Raw genomic sequence first — 26,425 nt, forward strand, 5'->3', positions numbered from 1 at the left:
GTGGCTCTCTGTTCAAGGAGATAGTCCCTGGTGGGAGCCTGGAGTGGAGTATTGGTGGATGATGAGCCCCTGCACTTTAGTGGCTTAGCTTGGTCATCCAGCGTAACTGACGCTCTGGCTGGGACAATGGTCGCCTTTTGGCAAGGACTGGATCTTACCCCAGCGCTCTTGGATGGCTCCAGTCCAAGAATCAGCACTAAACACTTAAAACCTGTGGTCCTTTCTCTCATTTCAGACTTCAGCTTTCTTCATTTTACCACATTTTTCTAGCTTACGATGAACTCTGCTAACAAGGATTTTCTTATGGCTTATTCGGGTCCAACTCCTTGACAACTATGGGGAAAATCAGAAGTTTGACATTCAGTGGGGGCTCTCTAACTATATAAAGACATTTGTTGCTTTGAAAATTGTCTTCCTTTCCCCCTCTTTCTGTTACTATTTCCATTTATTATAGTGAAATCCTGATGGCAAATATTCATGTCAGTTTTTTAAAAAGTATTTTTGCAATAATGGTTCTTTCATTTAGCAGTGTTTGATAGTCTGAATGTGATCATAGTTCCCTATAGGAAATGGGAAATACTTCATCTTGGTGGGAATTTATGAAAAAACCTGTTTACCCAGCACCAAGTAATGAATGAAAACAAATAAAAACCAGCCTACATACTCCTCTCCATGCTGGTGGATTGGGTCTACATTACATGACACACTTATTCAAAATTAATCCATTTAGGAAAAAAGATGTACTTGTGAAAAGCCTCCAACATGTAGGCAGTATGACATTTCTTCATCTGAGAGCAATTTAAATGTCTTATTATCATCTCTAGCTAAAAATACCTTATGAATTCTAGATTCTTTTGTGGAGTTAATCTTACAGCTCAAGTTCACCTTGTTGCGAATTCTTCATCTGATGTCAGTGGGGGGGGGGGCAGGGGTGGGTGGTGGTGGTGGTGATGTTGTCTTATGTAGAAGGGGAGTGTATGTCATCTGTCCTCTTCTCCAGCTATCAGCAAATCCGTGCCAAGGGGATGGAGACACTGTGGGGACACAGCCAGCAAGTAGAACCTTGTTGTTTAGCAAGTTTTCTGTGTCTTCCTTTCTTACTGTGTCTTCTGTAGTTGAGGAATGGGGTTTACAAGAATGGATTTTTGAAGGATCAAGAACAATAGGTCCTTTTGCTATAGCAGAGCCTGTTACTTGCAAACCCCACATTCATTTCCCCACCGTCTCCTCCTCTTTAGCAGAAATCTGACTTTGCTTATAATTTACCCTATGGGAAAGGTAATCCCATCCTCAGCTCAAAGGTAACTAAGTAATTCTAGGCAATAATTACTGTCTCATTTTGTTTGCTAATGGTTAGTGGAGAGCGGGCTGCTGGCTTGGACCTCGCCAAGGAAACGGGAGGGGAAATTTTCTCATGACCTTTAGGTAAGATTTTCAGACCTTAAAGGAAACATCCAGGAAAGATAGTCTTTTCTTCCCCTGGACTTTGTTATTCCGCATGTAATGGCTGGAATTGCAGCAGCCATCATGAAACATGAGGAACACTAGTCTGGGAACAATATTGACTTACTATGGTGGCAGAGCAGGATGGAACAAAAATAAGGAAAGAATCCTAAAAACCTCTATACCTAATAACTTCTATTTTGAAAGAGGATATATTTTCTTTATTTATTTGTAGGAGAATATGTTTTCCTTATTGTTTGAATTAGGTTGGGTTTTCTGTTACCTGAAACAAAAGCAACTTCACTGATGTATGGAGATATTACATAAACGATCATGGAAATTCTTTTTTTTTTTATGTTTATTTATTTTGAGAGAGACAGAGCATGAGTGGGGGAAGAGACAGAGAGGGAGGGAGAGAGAGAATCCCAAGCAGGCTTCCTGCTGTCAGCTCAGAGCCCAACACGAGGCTCAATCTCACAAACCATGAGATCATGGCCTGAGCCAAAACAAGAGTTGGACGCTTAACTGACTGAGCCACCCAAGCACCCCATAATCATGGGAATTCTGTAGTCATGGTTAAGCCAGTTGTTCTTAGAGCGCAGGTCCTCCGTTTTCCTGTCCTGTCTCTCGACACCTGGTGGGCATGAGGCAACACTAGCCCAGAAAGTTGATGAACTTAGCATGGTGTATTTTCCTTGCATATCACATGTGCAACATACGCAAACACACACACACACACACACACACACACACACACACACACACACACACAGAAGAATATGAAAAATGCCAAGAAGCCAACTCTACATAGCCAAGTCAAGCATGGAGGGCTAGAAAGTTCCTTATTAATTCAAACCAACAAGGAGCAGGTAGCTGTACTTTGGCAAAGGGAGAATGACTAAATTGAGGCTACACAGTTTCTAGAGGTATCAAGGCCCAGCTCCAATGTCACATTCTCTGTGAAAGTTCCCTTGAGCCTGTTAGGCCAAGTTCATCACCCCTTGTTCCTCTTCTCCTACTGCTATATTCATATCTCTAGTGAGCCCCTTCCACAGGGTATCAGAACAAGCAGGCCAGTGTTTGGTTCCCTTGCTAGATTGTGAGTTCCCATGGAGCAGGGTGTTTGTCATAGCCTTTGTTGTATTTATTCATTTAATAACTATTTGTTGAGTAGCTACTACGTGCCAGGCGTTGAGCTGGGGACTGAAGATGTAGAATAAGGAAAAGCAGATATACCCCTACCGTCATGGAATTTAGAGTCTACTCAGAGACAAACAATCTAATTATCGCAATAATCGATTCATTTCTTGCTCCTGACCAAATGGCAGGCGCTCAGTAAGAGCCCAGTAATTATCAGTTGAATAATTAGTCACAGAGTTTTCAATATTCCACAGGGTCTCTTATGCTCCTGAAGGCTAGTCTCAGTTCATATTGTAGGGGAAAGTCTCCCAGAGGCAAGCAGGATCCGGACTCAGTGTGCAGGCTCTTTTCAAGCCTCTGCTTGCGTTGTGCTTCCTACTGTCCCATTGATCAAAGCAGATTGTGTGGCCAGGCTCAAGGCCCATGTGGAAAGAGGTTACACTTTTGCATGAATATAGAAAAGGGGGATTAATTTGAGGCCATTACTGTACCAATCTGCTACACTATTTTAAGTTGTGGGTTGTGGTATGAAAATCTTAAACGCAGCCAAGGAATTTAAACAATGGTTATTTGAATCCAAGAAGAAGTTTCTTGCTACAAATTCACACTCAAACTGAAATTTGCTTCAGGCATTTTAAGTGGAAAATAATGCTGTGATTCACAGCGGACAGTGAATCTAAGCCTTTGGTCTTAAACCTTTACACAGTGCTTTGATGAGAGAGGGGGGGATCGACAACCAAGTGTGGCTCTTCCCCCAGCATTTGTACTATGTACAGTGAGGACAGTCTTCTCTTGTGATGTTCGTAATAAGAATAATTGACTCTTCTCCCCCTCCCATCTCCCCACATCCAGAGGAGACCTTTCTAAATTGAATGGTTGGCCCATGCCACCGATACTTGCTATAAATTTTGAAATTTGCAATCAATAACCAACACCTCTTCTCTTTTGCATTATAACAAATTAGTTTTTAGGTTGGGCTCAGAGCATAAATTCTTAAAAAAAAATAGGATAAAAAGAACACATAAATAAATAAGGCCTAACTTTAAAGCAGACTCTTAACCCTTAAACGTCTGTATAAACTAAAATGTCTATGTGTATTTTATTTGGAGACGGATGTGATGAAAACAAAACGTGTTCTAGATCTGAATGGAGAGTTAAAAACTAACTATGTGGGTCTGGTGGAAAGATTATCTACCCAAAAGCATCTACATAATTCCATATCCTGGTCCAAAAGTTAATATAAAAGTCAATTGGTTAATACTAAAAATGGAACAGCTCTAGAGCTAGAACTAATTTGAGGACCGAATCATCCTGTGTTCTTGTTGATAAATCTGCAACTCTTTCTGAGTTTTGTGTAATAAGGAACTTGTAAATCACAGAATACATGGCATATGAGAAAATTCTGGAAATGGCTGAAATTGGCTCAGCCTTACTACAACCACGTTACTTATAGTGTCTTTGAACTCAACAAAACATACAAGGCACATACACACACGTACACAGGAAGATGAGGGTTAAATAGGAATGCCAAACCCATTTGGGTTTCTCCATTTGATTTTGATTATAAAAGCCATCCAGAGGGTTTAAATAAGGGCTCTTAGGAGAATGGGAAGAGGCTCCTAGCACAAGTTCAGTAGGGCTACTATGTATATGTAGAAGCAAGACTAAGTCCCATGTTAACACTTTGAGATGCTTCTTCAGGATGGGTTAGCCTCTAACACTTACACGTCCTCCACATTCTGCTCACAATTCATATACATGGCACGTGGACGTCATTTCTCTTCTCTGTCAAACCTCTGAGTATTCCATGGACTCCATTTTCTATGGACCAAACTGAGGTTTGAACTTTAGAAACTAACCTACTGGAGTAACGAGATACCCAGATTATGGGCTTCTTCTTGCCTGTGATTTGTATACTGACCAGACAAAGAAGCATAAAGAATGTTGCAGAATTAAAAGCGAATCTGCCTTTCCTTAATATGGTGGTTTTTTTTTTTTTTTTTTTAGCAGCATTTGTCAATTCAAAATTTGAAAGTATTCATCTTCTTGTCCGTGGCATTGATAGCATTCACTCAAGGTCACCTGGAATTTGAGTTTTTAATCAAACTAGAAATCATTTTCGTTCTGAAGCATACTTTAAAGTTCCAACTATGATGACTTAATCATCACATCCAAAAATTGCTTCTGGCTCCTTGTGAAAATTGCTTCTTTGTATGAGGATTCTGTTATAATGTAAAGGGTATTACATTCCTGGAAATAACATAATGATGTATATAATGGAGATAAGGACATTAGATAGACCAGAATGGAATGAATATTTAAAAGTGCAAGATGCCATTCAGATGACCCCCTGAACATCTGTAACTGTTGTGCAATCCTGCCTTACAATCATGAGATGTGAATAGGGAGGAGCCTTGAAATCATTGGATTCAATATCCCCAATTATATTTGTGGAAACTTTGGCCCAGAGAAGTTGTTCAAAGTCACTTATTCAAGGTCCTTCAACTAGTTTGGCCAAGGAGAAAGCCAAAGTTTTATGACTTTCAATACAGGGAACTTTCTCCACATCACCAAACTTTTTCTTATGTAATATAGCACAAGAGTGTTGGAAAATATGAGTGTTAAGAAAAATTGATAGATTTACCTTATAGTTTTAGCAGACAAGAAAACCAGAAGAGCATCCTTAATAATGACAAATATGACAGCATTGGTTCTAAAACAACATTGAATAGTATTTTTATCCAACCAGTCTATCTATTTAATAGATATTTTTTAAGTATCCACTATGCACATAAAATACCCAATCTATTACACAAATAAAACAGATGGGCTTGTAATGGATTTGTAGCTTTTGTCTTTCTGTAGATAGCATTCAACATGAAACTGTTTCAGGTAGGAACAGGGATAAAGGAGAAAGCATAAGGTTCGGATTTGGCAAGGCTTCTGGGAAAAGATAGGTTATGAATAATTAGAAGACACAGGGATGATATTTGAGAGTTGTGAATAGAAAGAACTCTCTATTCAAGAGGTCTGGCAGTGAGGGAAAATAGAGTTCTTAAATGGGTCCTATGTGTTTCCTTCTCTAGAGTGGAGGAAATTAGCCCAAGGGTCTGGGGAGTTGGTGGTGATTACCAAATGGACGTGCGTTTGTCAGAGGACCTACAATGGCTTGATGTCAGTGACAATGCCTCCTGAGTTCTGGAAAGCCCAGCAGGAAGCCTGAAGCCCTGTGTTGTGCAGGCTGTGGTGTTGGTGACGGTCTTAAAATAAGCAGAGAGCTGGAAGTGATTAAAACTGTGGAAAGGAAGAGAAACATAAGAAGAACATAAGAGAAGATTTATTACGTGAGCAGCCCAAACAAGAGTGGGACAGGGACAGAAATGACAAAGGTTCCAAGAGAGACTTCTGCACACCCTGGAGGTGGAACCCATGTTATCAGCACAAAATATTGGAACGGGTTTTTTGTATGTTTCTTTTATGAATATATTTAACAAGGAAACATATTAAAATCCAGTGTTAATTTTTAAGGTTTTCCAGATATATTGCTTATATCTATAAGCAATCTAGATTAAAGTGAAGAATTTCATAGTTTAAGAAGAGAGGATCATTTATTGGCTTTCCACCCAGTTTTCCACTTTTATGGATGAGGAAGGTGTGATAAGGGTGGCTCCTAGCACCACCGTGTCCTAGGAAACTTTCAAATGAGGACTTGCCGAATGGATGTGTACTGCTGCTCAATGTCTTGGGGCACCTGGGTGGTGCAGTCGGTTAAGCGTCTGACTCTTGATTTCGGCTGAGGTCATGATCTCATGGTCATGAGGTCGAGCCCGGCATTGGACTCTGTGCTGAGTGTGGCGTCTGCTTGTGGTTCTCTCTCTCCCTCTGCCCCTCCCCCTGCTTGCATGCTCTCTCTTTCTCTCTCTCTCTCTGTCTTAAAACAAAACAAAGTCATGTGGACAGAGACATCGAGAAGCAGAAGTATACCTGAGTTCAGGTCTCACAAAGACCTGGCTGTGACTGTCCCCGCATGGGTCTGAGTAACCATGGGACAGAGGGGATGTAAAATACAAGGGGCAGTTTTGTTGCTCAAAGAGAGCAATTTCATCTTCAGCATAATATGAGTACTGAGTCGGATCTAATGCTTTGATGATGTTTAGTGTAAATTTCAGTTAATGCACACATTCAGTTAACCAGGTCACTAGTTGTAATCATTCTGGGTAAGTAGGCGTTAATGTGGTGTGCGCATGTTTATCAGGCTAATCATGACTTTTAACTATGGGTTGGAGGCCGTGGGCACTCCAGGGAGACCCAAGGAAGAGGAAACGGGGTTCTCACCTTGTCCCCTCCAGCGTTTACACAGACAACCCTCTCCCCCACCTTAGCTCCTTAGTGATGGCAGAGACACCCCCACCCCCACCCCCACCCCCACCCCAGGGGCATTTTAGAGCTAGATTCCTGACCCTCCTCCTAGACTTTCTGTTTAAGTTAGTCTTTTTTTTTTTTTTTAAACATTTATTTATTTTTGAGAGACAGAGGAGTGGGAGAGGGGCAGAGAGAGAGGGAGACACAGAATCCAAAGCAGGCTCCATCCAGGCTCTGAGCTGTCAGCACAGAGCCCGACACGGGGCCCAAACCCACGAACCATGAGATCATGACCTAAGCTGAAGTCGGACGCTTAACCAACTGAGCCACCCAGACGCCCCTCAGCTAGTCTTAGAACGGGGCCCAGAAATCTGTCGTTTTAAAGTTCCACAGGTAATTCAAATATACAGCCATTTGGGAACCACAGCTTGTAACATACCATATTAAATGCCATTTTGCAAAGACTTAAAAGCAGAATTGATGTTAATTCTTCTAACGAGACCAGTCCCCAAGGAGTCCTGTAATCATACGCTATGGAAGTCTTGGTCCAGACCAAGCATGCTTTTCACCTAGAAAGTCTTCTTTGTCCCCCTTACCAATGCAAACCAGGGACAAGCGATTGAAATTGTACACGTCATCTGGTGGTAGTTACTGTTGTGCTCAGGATTTTGGAAAGACTTCTGTTTATTTGGCATGTTCCACACAAGCCTGTCAGCCCCTGGGGATTTGTGGCATTTGCAGAACTTACAAGCAGGCAACATAAAAATATATAATTCATAGAGTGAACTATTTTGGAGCTCCCTTCACTTTTACAAATTGGCCATAAAATAGAAACCACAGACATAACATTCGTATAACCATAGTTGCCAAGAATGAAGAATCGTTTGGGGAGTGGGGGAGGATGAGGACTTTTAGTGTGTACTTCTTTATAGGGCATCCAAAGAAAGAGTAAGTGTTAGAAATTTGTTTGCGAAAGATAATGGTAATATTACAGTTGGGATATAGTTTTCTGCCTGATCCTTGGCAAGTATCTGTTGAAAAAAAATGGGGATGTTGGAGTTGACCTTAAGAGGCCTTTAAAAATCATTCAGCTTGTCTTTGAGGGGCATCTGCTTGTCTTGATAGGCATTTCAGGTGTATTTAGGATTTCACGTGTGTTTTACTATGACTTACTGCTTCCTGTTTTTCCCTTTCCTGGTGGAAGTGCTCCACAATATGCAAGGCTCTGTGATTGCCTACAGTAGACTAAGGGGAGGAGTGAAGGGAACACCACATTCTTCTACTCTCCTTCACCCATTAGCCGCTTTGACATTCTGGGATTACGTTCACGTCTAAAACATGTCCTCTGGAAGCAAAAGGAGAGGCTGTGTGACTCCTGTCAGTTCCACCTGTGCATTCCAGTGACTTGGGTAATGGATGCGTAATGGCCGATGACACTGGATGACGTGGTAGACTGTTGAAAAATAGCATTGAATGGAGTTGGACGCATTCAAGATATAAAAGAGGAGATGGTCAGTCTCACAGAAGTCACACTAAAAATTATTTCACCATTTGATGTTATATATTAGAGTGTCGTCTTGGGGTCCAGAGAGCTGTGAGCTGGGCTTTAGTTGTTATGTGCCACTCTTTGACCTTGAAAATGCCAAACGATCTCTCTGAGCCTCGGTTTGTTCATCTAAAAATAGTCACGGTATCTCCCTCACAGGGTACTCGAGAGGATGAAAAGATGACATAAAAGAAAGCCCTCGCCAAGCCAAACACATTGGGCTGAGTGTGACAATGACAAAGAGTAGGAGTGCTGGGGTGGGGAGGGGATTGGAGCGGGTGGGTTATTCTAAATTGCTCTAGACCTCAAACTCTGTTCCTCTGTGAATCCGTGATCTATAGAGAAGAGAGGGGCACACTGGGAGTCCCTTAGGGCCAATTAATGATGCTTAAATTATTTGATAATTTAACCTTCTAGAGAGATGTGCAACTAGAGTAAAGACAATTACACTCTCTGACTCAGTATTGTTAACAAGGATTAAAAGCCTTTACCTGGCACAAAGCCTAGCACAGGGTCAGGGTCAGCCTTTCATAAAAATCAGTTCCTTCCCCCCTACTTTTCCGGAATGAAGGCTTCAAATAAAAAAAAAATGACAATGATTTTTAAAACAGACCTTCAGGAGCGGATCTATAGCTCTACCCAAGCAGGGATGAATCTACTTGTTGCCGTTCCGAATTTTAACACCTTATCCAACATCAGCACATTGATTTAGCCTGCTAAACTTGCCAATTTCCAGAGCATTACATAGGTTCTTTTAGAAAATGATTTAAAAGCCCCATCCTAACTTTGAGAAAGGTTTATGTTTGTGATGATGTATGTTGTGTCTTTAACAATAACCAGACTGATTCCAGAAGCTTCATCTAAAAACACATTTTCTAGCTCAGTTTTTATACCCTGTAGCTGTATATTGGTGTTTACAGAAATGGTATAATAGAGTCACAGTGGGGATGTTCAGCTCTCTTTTATTTTCAAATATTATTGTAGATACAGCTGCAGGAACAATGTGGGGAATTTTTGTTTTTATGGAAGTGTTCTTTTTTTTTTTTTTAACCAAGTTCTGATTGACATGTAACATTATGTAAGTTTCAGATGTATGACATGATGATTTGATATTTGTATACATTGCAAAATGATCACCACAATAAGTGTAGTTAAATCTGTCACCATACATAAAGAATTTTTTTCTTGTCAGGACAAAAGTGTTCTTAAATAACAAATATTTATAACTGTTATGTGAGAGCCTCCCACAAGACTAATGATGGAATTGGAATGAAAAGTTTTTCAAAAGTCAACAAACAACTAGAAGGTTTATAATAATATCTTTAGTTATTAGCAAAAGGAAATAGATGGGAAGCCTGCCACGGTGTAATTACCCACAAAATTCAGGAGAAATTAAGTGTTTTCACCAAAGGTTTGTGCCTCTCGGTTCTTCATTTAAATCTTCTGAGATACACCTGTACTCTTGGAATAAAGTGCTTGGTATGCGGTAACTCATCTTGGTCAGCAATTCAGATGGAACGAGCGCTCTCCGTTGCTGTTCTATACTGTGCTAGAGGACAAGGAAAGACACATTGATCGCAATTCTTAAGCCGTTTATTTTTTCAAAGAAATTAAAACTTGTCTTTATATCAGCAGCTCTGTCACAACTGCAGTGTAAACCCCAGCCTGGTGATTATGGAAAGTCCAGCTTGCAAACGCTATTGACATCCTGTTATATTTCAGCCTCCCTGGATCATAACCTCATGAGGAAGAACATATCTGATTTATCTGAGTATCTGAGCTTCCGCAGTTGTTGTCAGAAAGCGCTAATTTTGGGGTACTCACTGATAAAACCATAAGTACAATGACCTATTAGAATGATTATCCTTTTACCCTGATGCCTTTTATATTAGCATTTGGGTAGAAAGATCAGCTGTGTTTGAAGATTCTCCCGGTCTCACATTTTAGCAGAATCATTGTGTTAATCATTGTTAAATAGCATAATAAGCCCTCAGAGGATCTAATCAATCAATGTTTGTTGAAGCCCTATATTTATATACATGGCATGTTCTAGGCAATATGAGGACACACAATAGAAGATACTGACTGGTTCTAAAGAAACAAGGTGTTGCTCATTAAAAAAAAAATTCTGGAAGAATTATATCAAAATGGTACATGATGGGTTGCTAAGTGAGTGATAGATATAATGTTTTACTCCAATGACAATTAGCCTTTAAGCTCCAAATTTATTAAATGCTCCTCTATATAAATGTAAATATAGATATAAAATATTTCATAAAAATAAGTAAGCCTGTAATTACAGAGGCAAAATTCATATTACATACAGTAGGCACGTTTGGGGTATATGTATATTTATATTATACTATATTCTTTAGCTTGTGGCCTTCTGTTATGGGTATGTGCTGAATGAAGGACTCTTGGTTAACATTTGTCAGTTCTTACTCAATGCTGAGCATTCAAAATGGAAATATTTTTATTGGGGATATAAATATTTAATCAGATGCTTTTCATAATGGCTTCTTAGTCTCTAAGAATCATTTAAACTGGGCAATTAGAAAAACAAAAGAGGGGCACCTAGGTGACTCAGTCAGTTAAGCATCCAACTCTTGATTTCGGCTCAGGTCCTGACCTCATGGTTCATGAGATCAAGCCCCATGGTGGCCTCTGCACTGACAGTGCGGAGCCTGCTTGGGGTTCCCTCTCTCTCCCTCCCTCTCACTGCCCCTCCCCTGCTTGTGCGCATGCTCTCTCTCTCTCAAAATAAATAAACTAAAAAGAAAAAGAAAGAAAAGGCATCTATATTGGGAAACTATCTCTGTTTGCAGATGACATGATCTTGTATATAGAAATTCCTAAAGAATCCACCCATAAAAGCTATTAGAGCTAATAAATGCATGCAACAAGATTGCATAACACAAGATTGATGTACAAAAATAAACTGTTTTTCTATCAGTGAACAGTCAATCCAAAAATGAAATTAAGAGAATAATTCCATTCATAACAGCATCAAAAAGAATAAAAGGAGTATTAGGCTTGTACATTGGAAGCTACAAAACATCAGTGAAACAAATGAAATGAGAACTAAATAAGTGGAAAGATATCCCATGTTCATGGACTGGAAAACTATTATTAAGGTGGTAGTAGTCCCCAGAATGATCTACAGTTTCAACACAATCCCTATCAAAATTTCAACTGCCTTTTTTTGCAGAAATTGACAAACTGGTCCTAAAATTCATATGAGATGCAAGGGACCCAGAATAGCCAAAACTATGTTGAAAAAAAACAAAGTTAGAGGGACTCCCCCTTTTCATTTTTTTTTTTTTTTATTTATTTTTTTTTTATTTTTTAATATATGAAATTTACTGTCAAATTGGTTTCCATACAACACCCAGTGCTCATCCCAAAAGGTGCCCTCCTCAGGACTCCCCCTTTTCAATTTCAAATCTTACAACAAAGCAATAGTAATCGAGACTCTGCGGTATTGGCATAAGAATAAACACATAGATCAATGGGGTAGAATTGAGAGCTCAGAAATAAACTCATACATTTATGGTTAGTGGATTTTCAACAGGGTGCCAAACAATTAAATGGAGAAAGAAGCGTCTTCAATAAATGGTGCTGGGACAAATGGATATTCACATGCAAAAGAATGAAGTTAGATCACTAGCTCACATCACACACAAAATAAACTCAACATGAATTAAAGACCTAAATGTTTTAGGCCACTAAAAATATAAAATTCTTAGGAGAAAACATTCTTGGGTTAGGCAATGATTTCTTAGATATGATACCCAAAGCACAAGTCACTAAAGAAAAATTAGATACATTGAACTTCATCAAAATTAAAAACTTTTGTACTTCAAAGGACACGGTCAAGAAAATGAAAAGGAAACCCATAGAATGGGAGAAAATATTTGCAGATCATATATTTGCAAATCCAGAATAAACATAGAACTTTTGAAACTCAATAATAAAAAGACAAATAGCCCAGTTTTAAAATGGGCAAATGATTTAAACAGATATTTCTCCAAAAAAAATATACAAATTTCCAATAAGCACGTGAAATATGGTCAACATCATTAGTCATCAGGGAAATTCAAATCAAAACAATGAGATACTACTTCACATCCATTAGGATGGCTATAAAAAAAAACAGGCAAAAACAAGTGTTGGCAAGGATGTGGAGAAATTGGAACTCTCGTGCATTGCTGGTGGAAATATAAAATGGTGCAGCTGTATTGAAAACAGTTTGGAAGTTCTTCAAAAAATTAAACAGAATTGCCATATGATCCAGCAATTCCACTCCTAGGATATACTCAAGGTGAATCGAAAACATATGTTGACACAAAAACTTATACACACATGTTCATTGCAGCATTATTCATGGTAACCAAAAGGTGGAAACAATCCAAATGTCCATCAACTGATGAATGTATAAACCTGATATGGTATATCCATACAATGTAATATTATTCAGCCATATAAAGTACAGATTCATGCTACAGTATAGATGAATCTTGAGCACATTATGCTAACTTAAGCCAGACACAAAAGGTCACATATTTTATGATTCTATTTATAAGAGATGTCCAGAATACTATAGGCAAAATCATGGAGTCAGAAAGCAGATAAATGGTTTCACGGGACCAAAGTAGTGAGGGAAATGAAAAGTGACTGTTAATGGGTAGGGAGTTTCTTTCAGGGATGATGAAAATGTTCTGGAATTAGGTAGTGGTGATGGTTGCTCAACTGTATGAGTACATTAAAACCACTAAATGGTCCACCGTGGAAGGGTGAGTTTTTATTGATATCTTGATTTTTTTATTGCTATCTCAATATTTTTCCTTGAGCACTCTACAAACGAAGTTCTAATAAAGCATAATATAACTTGCAAAAGCATACTGTCATCACAGCACATATTTATATATTTTGTTCCTAAGAAGAAACAAAAGAAGCTTCATAATTAGGCTTAGGATTGGCGTAAAAGCTTACCAGTTGTAAGTGTCGGTGCAGAAAGGTAATGAGTCCGCCATTTGTCCCGAGTCGTACTATGAGGACAACCATGAGTCCAGTGCTCCTGTTCTCTCTTTGACTTGACATGGACCCTTCTCGCTTAGATTGATCAGACATTTGTTGTCCTGAAACTGAGGGAAGAATCCCAAGTATTTTCACCCGAGGTCTCATATTTGCTCTCTCGTTCTTTCCCAGGTGCTACCTTTCCCGAGCCAGGTCGTGTACAACAGGGTAGGCAAGTGTGGGAGTCGTACTGTGGTCTTGCTTCTGAGAATCTTGTCAGAGAAGCACGGATTCAATTTGGTCACGTCAGACATTCACAACAAAACCAGGCTTACTAAAAATGAACAAGTAAGTTGTCGCTGCCCGTGGTTAAACTGTGCTTTGTGTCAATTCATTTGTGTAATGAGTGGGTGCCTTACAAGACATCCTTCAAACACCTAACAAATGAATAACAGAGTTGCAACGTCATACTGTATTTTTGGCCGAGTGTTGAAGGAAATGTAAGTTAAAGTCTGAAGGCAGTCTTTAGACAGGAAGTTTCCCTGAAGGGATACTTTTATTAAGATGGGTGAAGGACAGTATACACTCATCATTGTCTATTTAGCTAAAATTAGCCATGCGTAATTCTCAAATGGTTACACCACTGAGCTATAAATAATGCCGACATCCTGACAACAAAAGTAGGAAAACTATTTTCATTATTTCTTCTTTTCCATTTTTTCACACTTAGGGTTATACTACAGAGAAAGCTCTCTTTGGTCCAGGAATCTGATTGGTTGATGGGGGCAGGAACTTCTTGCTATGGGTGAGCTCAGGGGGTCTTGAGTTTCCAAAGCAGCATTTGGCATATTCAGTGGAAGCCAAAGAATTACCCCATTTCCCAGGAAGAGTTCTGTCTGGTTTCTTTGTTTATTTGTTTGTTGAGAGAGAGAGGGCGTGAGCTAGGGGCAGGGAGAGAGAATCCCACAGGTGGCAGAGAGGAAGAAAGAGGGAGAGAAGGAAGCGGGATACCCGAAGCAGGGTTTGTGTTCACCTGAAGTGGGGCTCCAACTCATCTGATGTGGGGCTCCAACTCACGAACCTTGAGATCATGACCTGAGCCAAAGTCAGATGCTTAACTGACTGAGCCGCCCAGGCGCCCCAAGAATTCTGTCATAACGTAGCCCAATGATGTGAGTGGGCATGCTGGCAGTAGATTAGGGGTGCTGTAGTCTGCCAGGAAGCTATGAAGACAGATTTTACTCCGTAAGTTTATAGAAAAACAGGGTCCACAGTCTCCACTGAGGTGCTTTGCTCACGTACAGAAGTTAGGCGCAGTGCTGGCACAATCATTTTACAGTGTCAGATGTGTTTGCCTAGTCTCACAAAGTTGCTTCTGTCCCCTTAGATACTTAGGATGTATGAGTAGCCACCAGCATAGGTCAGGCTTCCTCAGACAACAGAACCAAAAGGATGGAGATATCTATACTGATAGATAGATAGATAGATAGATAGATAGATAGATAGATAGATAGTTTATTATGAGGAATTGGCTAATCCAATAACAGAGCCCAAGAAGTCCCACAATCTGCCATCTGCAAGCTGGAAACCCAGGGAAGCCATTGGTCTAATTCAGTCTTACTCCAAACGTGAAGGCTTGAGAACCAGGGGAGTCAATGATGTACTCCCAGTACAAGGGCAGGAGAAGATAAGACGTGATACCCAAGCTTAATCAGTGAGGCAGCCAAGCTTAATCAGTGAGGCAGGAAAAACAGGGAGAACCCCTTCCTCTACATATTTTGCTGTTCAGGACTTCAAGGGATTGGATGGTGCTCACCCACGCTGGGGAGGGTGATCTACTGTATCGCTTGGCGATCTGTTTTACTGAGTCCACGGATTTAGATGCTAATCTCATCCGGAAACGGCCTCGCAGACACACCTAGAAATATTATTTAATATGGGTACCCCTTGCCATATGGATACCCCTCAAGCGGACGCACGATATTACCCATCATGCCACCCAGTGAGTATGGAAATATTTGGGGAATAAACATGGCACATGGTTTACTATCAGATTGAAACCATAATTATGAACATTTTTACCCATGGCTACTTTTTTTCTGGCATAATCCTCACCTTTGAGGCATTCAAAACCTCACAAACAGAAGGGATCTCATTATTCATTTATGATAGCCTGTCATTCTTTTTTATCTTGGGGGCTAGTACGACTCTTTTAAGACAGCAACATAGCCAGTAGTCCTTGCTGTAAAGCTAGTATGTTCAGTGTCTTCCAGTGTAGAGATCAAAAAGCCCATGCCTTTGAAAACTTCCATGAAAGGCTGAGTATCAAGTTTGAATAGTCATTCCCAATTAGCAAAAAATATTTTGAGATCGGCCCTTATAGGTTGTGCGGTAGGCTTGCAATAGAAAAATTACACTTGGTGACATTTAAGGACATCACATTTTATGAATAACCTTAGTAGGGGTAGGTTCTCTTTAATTTCCTTGCCTGATCAAAAAACTGTTATTATCAGGCTAGTTATGCCCTTTTCACTGCCTGAAAGAGAGTGACTATAAATAAATAGCCTATGTTATTGCAGTTTTATTACAATTATTAAATTTGTCTTTCCTTGGAGCCCTAGGTCTTTGGGTCTGCGTATGGATTACTTTAAAATATTCCTATGCATGGAAAGGGGAAACCGCTCAGTTCTCAGATGCCTCATCAAACTCTGTAGCTTAACTTTAGTTCCCACTGCTAAAAGGGTACAAATAACCCAGAAAGAACAGGACAAAGGGAACTGAAGTATTAGACACTGGGATGTTCAGGAAGGCCCTAGAAGAGAAAGGACAATAGATATAAATATACTGGGGCTTTGCACAGATAAACCTACTTTGTTTCCTACGGGAAGCAAACATGAGAAAGTGAAATACAGTTGTAACTGTCATGGGAAGCATTTTAGACATAAAGACAACAGTAATTTACTAATGCTATGTACATTGTTACATCTAGAAGGGGTTAAAGACAAAGTCATCCTCTTCTAAAAGAGAGGTTAGCTCTCATCTGTTTGGAATGATTGGCTTGTCTGGAAGCCAGGGAACAGACTAGACAATCTTTTAAGGTTCTTTCCAGCCCTGTGATTCTGTGATATATTTATACAACTTCTAGCAGAATCTGTGTATGGTGTAGTTGAAACATTTCTGATTCCTGTGGTCAGTGTGACCTAGAATATATTTCATTACTTAGTTATTCCAGATTCCTATTAAGTTATAAGGCACGTCCTAAAAACTTAAGGGACTGATAAGGTTGAAAAAAACCCAAACGATTTCGATGTGAAAGCAAATGTAAGAGTGACAGCTGTCTCTCTGCCACTAGCTGACTGGCTGTGACATGCAGAGGGAACCGAGAAGTGACAAGAACCCGGTGTGAGGAAGTCCAAGAGTGTTTAAAGGAACTGTTTTCCTCGTTATATGCACCCCTTTGGCTAAAGTTGCAAAGTGCACAAAACAAGAGGAGGAAAAGAAACATTATTTTAACCTAATATATTGAAGCAACGATTTGTGGTCAGAATAGCTCCTCTGCTTGGTAATTTATTAAAGGAAAAAGGAAGAAGTGATTTAGTAGGTGAGTGAAAACTTTACAGTCAGTGGTTCCCAACCTTCAGCAGGCGAGCTCCGAAAATGTGTTCCCATGGAAACATTGTTCTCCATAGTTCATAACAATTCCACTTCAGGTGCGGTAGGAGTTAAACAGAGTCTTGTGGGCTGGCCAGGCCTCTCTCCACCATGTAGAACAGTTCTTTTATGAGAAAATGTGTTCCGAGTTCCCAACTACTGACTTACAAATGAACTTTGGAATCGTGTCCACTATAAGACTGGAATTATCTATACCAGTCCATTCATACACAAAGGCACTTGTCTGGGCCAGAGTCAAATCTATGTATACATTTCTCCCCAGAAGATAGCTGTCATTATACACACACACACACACACACGTAGTACTAAGTTTAACAAAGTCTATTTAATGGAATAAGACGTTGAAGGGATTATTAAAAAGGAAAGGGAGCATGAAGACACCAACTGTTACAATGCCAATTAAAAGCCCATTATATCTGCCCTTATGGAAATAGAAATACCATTGAAGTTTATATTTTTAAAACTACCTCAACAGAAGAGCATAGGCAGATGCTACTGCCCAGATGCTGGGCCTTTTCGGGGCATATGACACAAGCTCATGGTGACATCATTGCATTTATACTCTGAAACCAGATTTTGGATTCTTGGGCTGGTGTAGATAAAATCTTGGAGCATGCAGATTTTGAAAGGGAACTATTTTGCGGAAGACAGGAGAGTGATCGCCAACAGACTCATAACCATCTTCGTTAATGGTCTGACACTCTCTCAGAACATCAGTCTGAGTACAGCAAAGGTACACCCCAGGAACAGGATATAAGGATTCAGAATTATTTCATTCTTGTTGAAGAGGGGCAAAAATTGTTGGCGTGGGGGCCTAGGGAATGGAGAAAGAAAATAATTTCACAGTTTTATTTATGTTGGAGCTACTGAGAATTGCAAATTGGAAACAGCACTTACTACAAGCTAATTATTTTCCTTCATTATTTCATTTAATTCTTTTGGACCAAAAATGATATGACTGAGTGAGTATAATTCTTTATTTTATGGATGGGAAAATTAAGACAACCAGATTAAGTCACTTTCCAAATGTAACATAATAGAATGTCTGTGCTGTTTGGACTTGAACCTACGTCTTCCTGAATCCAAAGCCATTCTCCTAACACAGTGGTTTTCCACTCTGGCCGCACAGCAGAATCTCCAGCGGAGCCTTTTGAAACATATAGTTGCAATGGCCCTTCTCCTGGAGATTGTGGGGTAGAGTCCAGAAAACTTTTTTTTTTTTTTTAATGAAATAAATGTCACACAGGGTTAAGACTCCTGTCAAAACTATCGTGCAGCATTGTCCTCTAAGACACTGAAAAAAAAAATTTTTGAAGAAAATATCATGGTTAAATAAATTTAGGAAACGCTGCTCCCAGGTCCCCCTCTAGGAGATTTATAACAATTGTTCACATTTTAAAGACTGAGAATCCCTCCAGTTAAAGGCAAAGTTGACACTCTATTTATCTGGCTTTCCCCTAGAGTTTCCTAGCCTTAATTGACCAGGGGAGCCTTCATGAATGTTTGTAGCTGTCACATGCATCCCACAGAACTCCAACTCACAGCTTGGAAAATGCTGGACTAACCTATTCACTTCTGTCAATCGTGCCAGGAAAGGCTACTATTTCACTATAAACTTCACATCTGCTTTGACGCTATTCAACAGCTATTCAAATGATCAAAACCTTGAAAAGTATTCAAAGAATTGAAGAGACAGAGACCCTGTGCCCATGTGCTCTAGATTGCTTTAGTCTCTTGGTCAAAACCAGAATTTCTTCACCATGTTTTAAACCTCCCTTTGCCTTTCTCTCACCAGTGCAAGTTCAAATCCTGACTGTGTCTGTGTAGAAGTGTAACTCCAAAATGGAAAACTCACCTAAAGAAACCATGGTGGCTTTGGAAATGGTCTAGAGGCCATGAGGGCTCCTCCTGGGTTTCCCTAGGGCAGGGGCATCTGGTCTCTCTGGGTTTTTTGTGTGTGTGTTTGTCTGTTTAATGTTTATTGTTGAAAGAGAGAGAGAAAGCAGGGGAGGGGCCGAGAGGACCCAAAGCAGGCTCTGTGCTGACTGCGACATTGGGGTTGGAACCCACAAACCCATGAGATCAGGCAGGACCTGAGCCAAAGTCGGATGCTTAACCAACCGAGCCACCCAGGTGCCCCTGGCCTCTCTGTTTTAACAAAGGTTCACTCACTCCTTTATGGAGTCGGTCTCGCTATTGTTTCTTCATTTGTTTTGGTGAATACTTACTAAGGACTTACTAATAACACTGCACGTTAAGCGCCAGATGTTTGTGTACCTTATTTCTAATCCTTTAATTAACATCGTCAGGAAAGTATTATCGCCCCATTTTATAGGAAGGAGCAAGTGTTCAAGAAGAATGGGGGAGAATAAGACTCGAAAGTGAACCAGGGTCAGATCCTGGAGAACTTTGAATCCTAGGCTAAGGAGTTGGAACTTTATTCAGTGGGGAGCCATTTAATAAACAGTTCTTAACCATGACAGGCATCAAAATCTTCTGGGGAGCTTTTTCACGACACATGTTTCCTGGCCCTACTACAAACAGGTATTTGTATCTTTGAGGGGAAAAAAATTCCCAAAGAAGTCTTCATGCACAATTCTAGTGAAAAATCATGGCATGAAAGGCTCTAATTATTAGAAACTTGTCTTTTTATTAAAGTGAGCACTCCACTAAGCAAGGAAAGTTCCTTTTTCACCTGAGGGTCTCTCAAACCTCCAAAGACGTCACGCTTCCTCTGAAGTATTATCGAGTGGTGCCTCCTCAGAAGCCTGCACATTTATCCCTTGCTTGAAACCTGCTGGAAAAGTCTCCGTAGAACGACCCTCAAAGTTTCCTGACTTTATAGTAGCTGTGACCGTGTCCGCAGGCATCGGAGCTGCTCCAACCGGACCTCGGAATCAAACCAAGGAGATTAGCAGAGAATCAATCTGTCTCCAGGCCACAGGAAGGATGAACTCTGCAAACAAGGCCTTATCTTGGATTCCTACAGACAAAAGCCGAGTCCGCGAAATGGAAACTCAGTAGAAAGAAAAGGTAAAAAGGAGGTAGAAGCAACAAGGCCTGAAAAATTCAAATGTTTTCTCCTCCCCTTCCAATTGCAGTGGCGAGATTGACTCTGCTCTTCAGACCCACCCTCTTTGCCTTGTTCATGTCATTGCCCCCCCTGGTGGACGTATTCTTCATTGCAGGCATTTGTTGCCATGAGCCGAAGATGGGTAGACCATCCTGGCTGGAGCTAGACAGGCTTCTTCCCCACGCAGGAGGAAGAGGGGAAGATAACGGGAGCCTATAGCCATCCCCCCCACGCTTTGAGGTTAAAGGGCCACGGATTTCTCCCCTGAGCTGCTCCCTATTTAGCTTTGATGTGTGAAAAACATGTCTTTTCTTTCATGAAGATGTTTTCCAAATTATAGGGTGTCTAGTTACTCACAAGTGACACAAGGATTCAGACCTGACTCGGGTCAACACTCCGTCAATTACTGCTGACAAGTATTTTCTAAAGAAGTCGGGAGCAGAGGCTTTCACTCACTAGCTGTGCTGGTAGAACCACAGGTAAAGGTTTTCTGCTATACCATCCCACCAGTTAGATTGAAAACAAAGTTTAAAATTACTTCCTCGCAGATCGTCTGCATTATACATTCTGTTTGATTCTTGCCTTTTTTTTTTTTTTTTTAACCTCAGTTCTTTTTCATTCTCAGATGCGCTGTGATTCAACCTCTTCCTTTAGGTACATTCCATTCCATAGCTTCTCCCCCCCCCCCCACCCCAGTATTTTAAATTCATTCCTGTTCTTCTGAAAATGTACTGTTTTCCCACCAGGAACGTTAAAAAACATATCTTCTCTGATATTTTAATGCTTTTGTATTTAATTATTTTTAATCCTTTTCCACCTGTTGTAACTTTCTTTCAGTTTTTCAACACATCACAGGACGGATAGAAAAAGCACATCCCCATAAACCCTCTTTAGTCCCTGGAGTTATTTTGCTAACCGACCTCTTCCTCCCTTTGTAAAAAAAAAATTTTTTTTGATGTTTTTTATTTATTTTTGAGGCAGAGAGCAAGTGCGAGCTGGGGAGGGGCAGAGAGAGAGGGAGACAGGAACCGAAGTGGGCTCCATGCTGACGGCAGGGAGCCCGATAACGGGGCTCGAACTCACTAGCGATGAGATCATGACCTGAGCTGAAGTCAGACACTTAGCTGACTGAGCCACCCAGGCACCCCCCTCCTCCCTTTTAAGAGGTCATGTATAGATCAGAAAGCACTGGGAATGGTAGGAGATTGCAGCTTAGTGATAAAGAGCAGGATTCTTTGTGTCAGACCGACTTGTGTTTGAATTCTGATGCCACCTTTTTCTAGCAGTGAGATCTTAAACAATTTACACAGCCCTTCTGTGCCTGAGTGTCTTAACCTGGAAAGTGTAGATAATACTACTTAACTTGTGGAGTTGTTTGAGGATGAATGGCAGCATGTGAAAAGAAAGAGCTTCTGGACACTGCAGAGCCCAGAAACCACCCAGGAAATGATAGTTTAGTGTCGCTGTGTCTTAGATGGTGTAACACCAGGGTGATGAGTGTATAGGTCTGTCCCAGAAAGGCTAGCTTCCATTGCCCGAGAGATAATTCTGTCTTCAGTGAGCCGTACGTTTCTTGACTCCAAAGAAGTTCTTCTGGAAGGGGTATCTTCATGCCATAAACAGTGATGGGGTATGTGTTCTGTGCTAGGCTTTCTGGGGGAGCAATTAGAGCCCAGCCTCGACCCTCAAGGAGCTTACAGTCTGGCTCAAAGACAGCACACAAACTCAACTATGATGTAACGTTAAAAAATGTATGTCCTGGAAAATCCTCAAAGCTCTGTGGGAGACCAACGAGGCAACAGCATTTCTAGCCAAAGATGTTCAAAACCAAACCCGTTTGCCCTGACTTCTGCAGCCAGACGTGTTCCTGCCGCGCGTTCCCATCCCCACGAATGGGCACCGGCCTGTGTCCGAATCCGGCCAGGGCTCTGGGAAGCTCTCTTGACCACTCCCTCTCCTTCCCTTCTGCTGCCACCTGGCCACAGGCCTGAGGAAGATCCTTCTTAATGTCCCTAAACCTCCCCATCTGTCTTCACTTTCAGTGACTTCCTTCTGTGGTCCTCAACCCTCAGTACCTTTGAATCTACTGGAGGACTTGTTAAAACACAGATTGATGGGGTCCCTGAGTGCCTCAGTCAGTGAAGTGTTCAACTCTTGGTTTCGGCTCAGGTCATGATCTCACGGTTTGTGGCTTCGAGCCTGGTGTCAGGCTCTGTGCTGCCCGTGTAGAACCTGCTTGGGATTCTCTCTGCCCCTCCCATGCTTGTGCGTGTGCTTTCTCTCTCTTTCTCAAAATAAAGAGACGAACAAGAAATACCCCACACAGACTGATGGGCCCCACCCCCTAGAGTTTCTTCTAATTAGGTTGGTTGGGGTGGGGCCTGAGAATCTGCATCTCTAACAAGCTGCGACCCCAGTTGCTGCCGATGTTGCTGGTCTGGGGGCCACACCAGGAAGCACTATTTTAGTTCATGCCAGCGTCGTTTCCTCTTGGGATTATTGCCCCGTCTTCCTAGCTAAGCTGTCTCTAACCCTTCCTTTCTTTACATTCTCCGCCCCGATCTCAGATCTGGAAAGAAAGCCCTTTCTGACTGTGGATTGCCCATAGCATAAAGATCAGAATCCCTCACATGGCCTGCAGGGCCCTCAACTACCCGCTCCTACCTTCCTCTCTAGTTGTTTCTACTGCCCCGCAGATCCCACAGCCGATGCCTGGCACACAGAACTCCTGGCAGTTTTAATATCCAGGTCATTTCGGGTTTTGTCCTTTGCATCTACTGTTTCCTCTGTCTGCAGTGCCACGGGTCCCTTTCTTCACTTCCTGACTCCTGTGAATCCTTGCCAACCACTCAGGAGTGCCTCCTTGAGGAAACACTAACTGTCCACCTACAGGCAGGGATAGGCCACTCACCTCTGTGCATTCTACCCCATGGTGGTTATCACATAATGGTGCCTCCCTACCAGTCCAGCTTGCCGGCAAGACTCTGAGCTTCCTGAGAGCAAGAACCCAATCTTTTATCCCTATAGCAACAGCCCCAAGCAGTACATTGCCTGACACAGAGTTGGAAATCAATCGATGTTGAATAAAAGGAGATCCGGGAAGGCTACTTTGAAAGAGGTAGGCATTTTAGCAGGATGTAAAAGGTGGTTAGGGTTTGGACCTGCAGAGAAAAGAGGAAGAACATTCCAGAAGAGGAAGCTTGAGCCTGCGCTTGGATATGGTCAAGCTTGGACACAGTATAAGGAAGGACCAAGGAGAGGTCTTGTTTGTCTGGCCACAGGACACCTTAAATGCCATTTGAGGGTCATAGTAAAGGTAAAATCAACGTAACTCAGCAAGTGACTAAATACGAGTGTCAGGAAAGACCCAGATCAAAAGTGAAATGGTATGGATACCATACCATTAGCCAAGTATGGATGAATGGAGAGTACCATCAGCCAGGACCACACTCTGCAGAGCTGGCGTAAGCTGGATAAGGAGTAAAGATGGACGAGGACCGAGAGTGTGGTCCGGGTCATCGTGGATTTGGGGACACCATTAGGACACACTCCGCTGTCTTGTCTTTCTGTGTCTTCTCACTCACCCCAATGATGTCTTGATCTCCAGGGCCTCCAAAGCCTAGTAAGTACTCCATAAATGCTGAGTGAATGAATGATAAATGAATGTAGGCAATGGAATCAGAATAAAGGCCAGCGGTGGCCTCGCATGAGCCAAGGAAAAGGACAGGTGGTTTCTGAGACGATTTTAGGTAGTGCCATTATCACTCGTGATGCCACCCGTGCAGATAAGACTCGGGCCAGAGAAACGGCAGGCCACTGGCAACCGTGGAGGTCCAGGACGAAACTCCGGGGAAGGGCAGCAGGGGCACAGGAGACCACTGCCTGCCGTTAGACCTAGGGAAAGTCTTAGCATTCGTGGAGACAAAGCAAAGGACGCCTTGACCATAGTGCCTTACACCCGTGCTTGCGGGGCTTCGTACGTGGTTTCGCTGTTGTGTGCAGCAATGGAGCGTGTGAGAGCTGGATATACTCTCCGACTTCGGTGTACCAATGCACTAAACATGAGCATTAGTACTTCTCGCCTACGTTTAAGGGTACGTCTAGAAAGAGTGACGCGCTGTCACCGCGAATCCGTTTCTCCTTGTGAAATAGACAGCTTTAGGACTATTACGACACTGTTCTCCAAATCGAACCACTACAGCTCTTCCATTAAATTGAACACATTGGCATGCGTTTACAGGATATATTATGATGCTGAATAGGTGAAAGAAACAGTTGCCCTTCTGACCTGTTCTTCCAGTCTTCCTGTACGATACGAGGGGCTCTCTCATATTACTTTCATGTGTGCAGAGAAATACTTGAATCAAAATAATCTAGAGATTAAAGCATTATGTGGTCTTCGCGTTAAGCACGTTTAACGTAGAGTTATGTTTCTAAGCAAACGGAAGTCTTCGGTTGTGCTTCCAAATCTGTAATTCTATTTGTTAGATCCATCAAAAATGAAAATTTATGTGACCCAGCAGGAAGTTCTGTTGCCAAAAACAGGTGCTGGGACATGCAGGGGGTGTGTGGAGGGAGGGAGTGGTGCACAGAATAAACAACAGATAAAGAAGCAGGGCTCAGTTTCCTTTTATACTCAAGCTTGGGGACAGGCAGATCATTATTTACCCAGGCGTGCCACTGATGAACCGTGTACGAGGTTAGGAAGTGCCAGTCATTTACCTTTAAAATTCAATTTCATTTCTTCAAACAGTCGTTGTGAGCCTGAATATCTAATTAAAGGCTTTAGACACTGAGATCCTGCTGTAACAATCTAAAATGCAGGTAGTAGGGGGAGTTCATTCATTCAATAAATATTTGTTGAGCATTTATTTATGACGTGAGCCCTGTGCCGGACATGAGGGAACCAGGCAGATTCAGGTTTTCTGTCTGGCTCGACCCAAACCTGGAGTTCTAAACTCTGATTTTATTGTGGTTATTGCTACTGTGGCTAACACATGAACGACCGCCTTTGTTTCCAGTGTTCTACGTGGACTGTTTCCGAAGAGGTAATGTACATCCAAAGTGGCAATTTTCAATGTGCTTTAAAAAAAATTCCACTGTGTGTCAGTATTGATGGGGCCAATTCGAAAATCTAAGGAAAGTGGAATTCAGGAAGTCAGGGAGTCAGAAGAATGCTTGGAATTTCTAACAGATTTTACTAAACATTTTCCGTATCATGACATGTTCCAGAAGACCGTAAACGTTAGTTTAGACAAATATAAACTCCTCTTCGCCTTGCTGATAACTGCAAATAAATACTTCAGATGACCACCCACCAGAAAACCAAGAAGTTTTGGGTGTTTTGTGTGTTCCCTATAAAATACTTGCTTTGTACATTCTTGGAATCAAAAAGGAACATCGTAAGGTATTGCCTCATTTTGTTCTCGCTTTTAAATTCTGCAGACCTGGCTTCAAATATTTCTGTATATCTCAAGAATATAATTCTAGAAATTTAAAATGATGTTTAACCTCTTGCCTTGTTTTGACTCCCAAAGAAGGGGCATAGAGACATTTTTTTACTTGCATTTCAGTACAGCCACACTGAATTCTCAAGTTAAAATGACTTAACCCGTCACATTGTTTTCGTGGTAGCGATCAACTAAATTAAATACAAGACTATCGATTTCAGCAAGAAGCCTAATGTAAAGTTCACAACTGTTGCACAAAACACAGCTGTTTGGCCCTGGTCCAAGTGGTAATAAGTGAGGACAAAGGAGTAGGGAAGATAACCTTTAGCTTAATATAGTTCGGTAAATTAGATCCTACATATGCTAATTTTGTACTTTTTTTAATAGATGGAACTGATTAAAAATATAAGTACTGCCGAACAGCCCTATTTATTCACTCGACATGTTCATTTCCTCAACTTCTCAAGGTAAGATATTTTCCAGCTTAATGGTTCTTTCATTTCTTTTTAGCACTTAAACTCCTTCTAACGAACAATTATTTTAAAATCCACCTTCGTTTTCAAAGTAGTGTAATTGCCCTTGAAAGGACTTTTTTTTTAATCCATTTATTTTGGCTGTGGAGGGATCCAAATTTGAAATATTTGGACAGAAGCTTCAGTTCTTTCTAGAATACTAATCTTAAATCTTTTGAAGACTTGAAATAATTTGAATGCACAGCCATTT

The 26,425-nt window shown here is 41.2% G+C and overlaps 1 protein-coding gene across 2 annotated transcripts in view; it reads left to right on the top strand.

Annotated features, from left to right (window-relative positions):
• The window catches only part of UST (uronyl 2-sulfotransferase), a 301,922-nt gene that overhangs the window by 158,952 nt on the left and 116,545 nt on the right, over positions 1–26,425 (top strand). Inside the window, exons 3-4 of one of the 2 annotated variants that reach the window (XM_042987293.1) lie at positions 13,700–13,855; positions 26,090–26,169. In XM_042987293.1, coding sequence (XP_042843227.1) covers positions 13,700–13,855; positions 26,090–26,169 — 236 coding nt within the window. The remainder of the gene's footprint in view (positions 1–13,699; positions 13,856–26,089; positions 26,170–26,425) is intronic. The other variant, XM_042987294.1, reaches the window with a different exon arrangement.

Source organism: Panthera tigris, chromosome B2, assembly GCF_018350195.1.
Source record: "Panthera tigris isolate Pti1 chromosome B2, P.tigris_Pti1_mat1.1, whole genome shotgun sequence".
Lineage (NCBI taxonomy): Eukaryota > Metazoa > Chordata > Mammalia > Carnivora > Felidae > Panthera > Panthera tigris.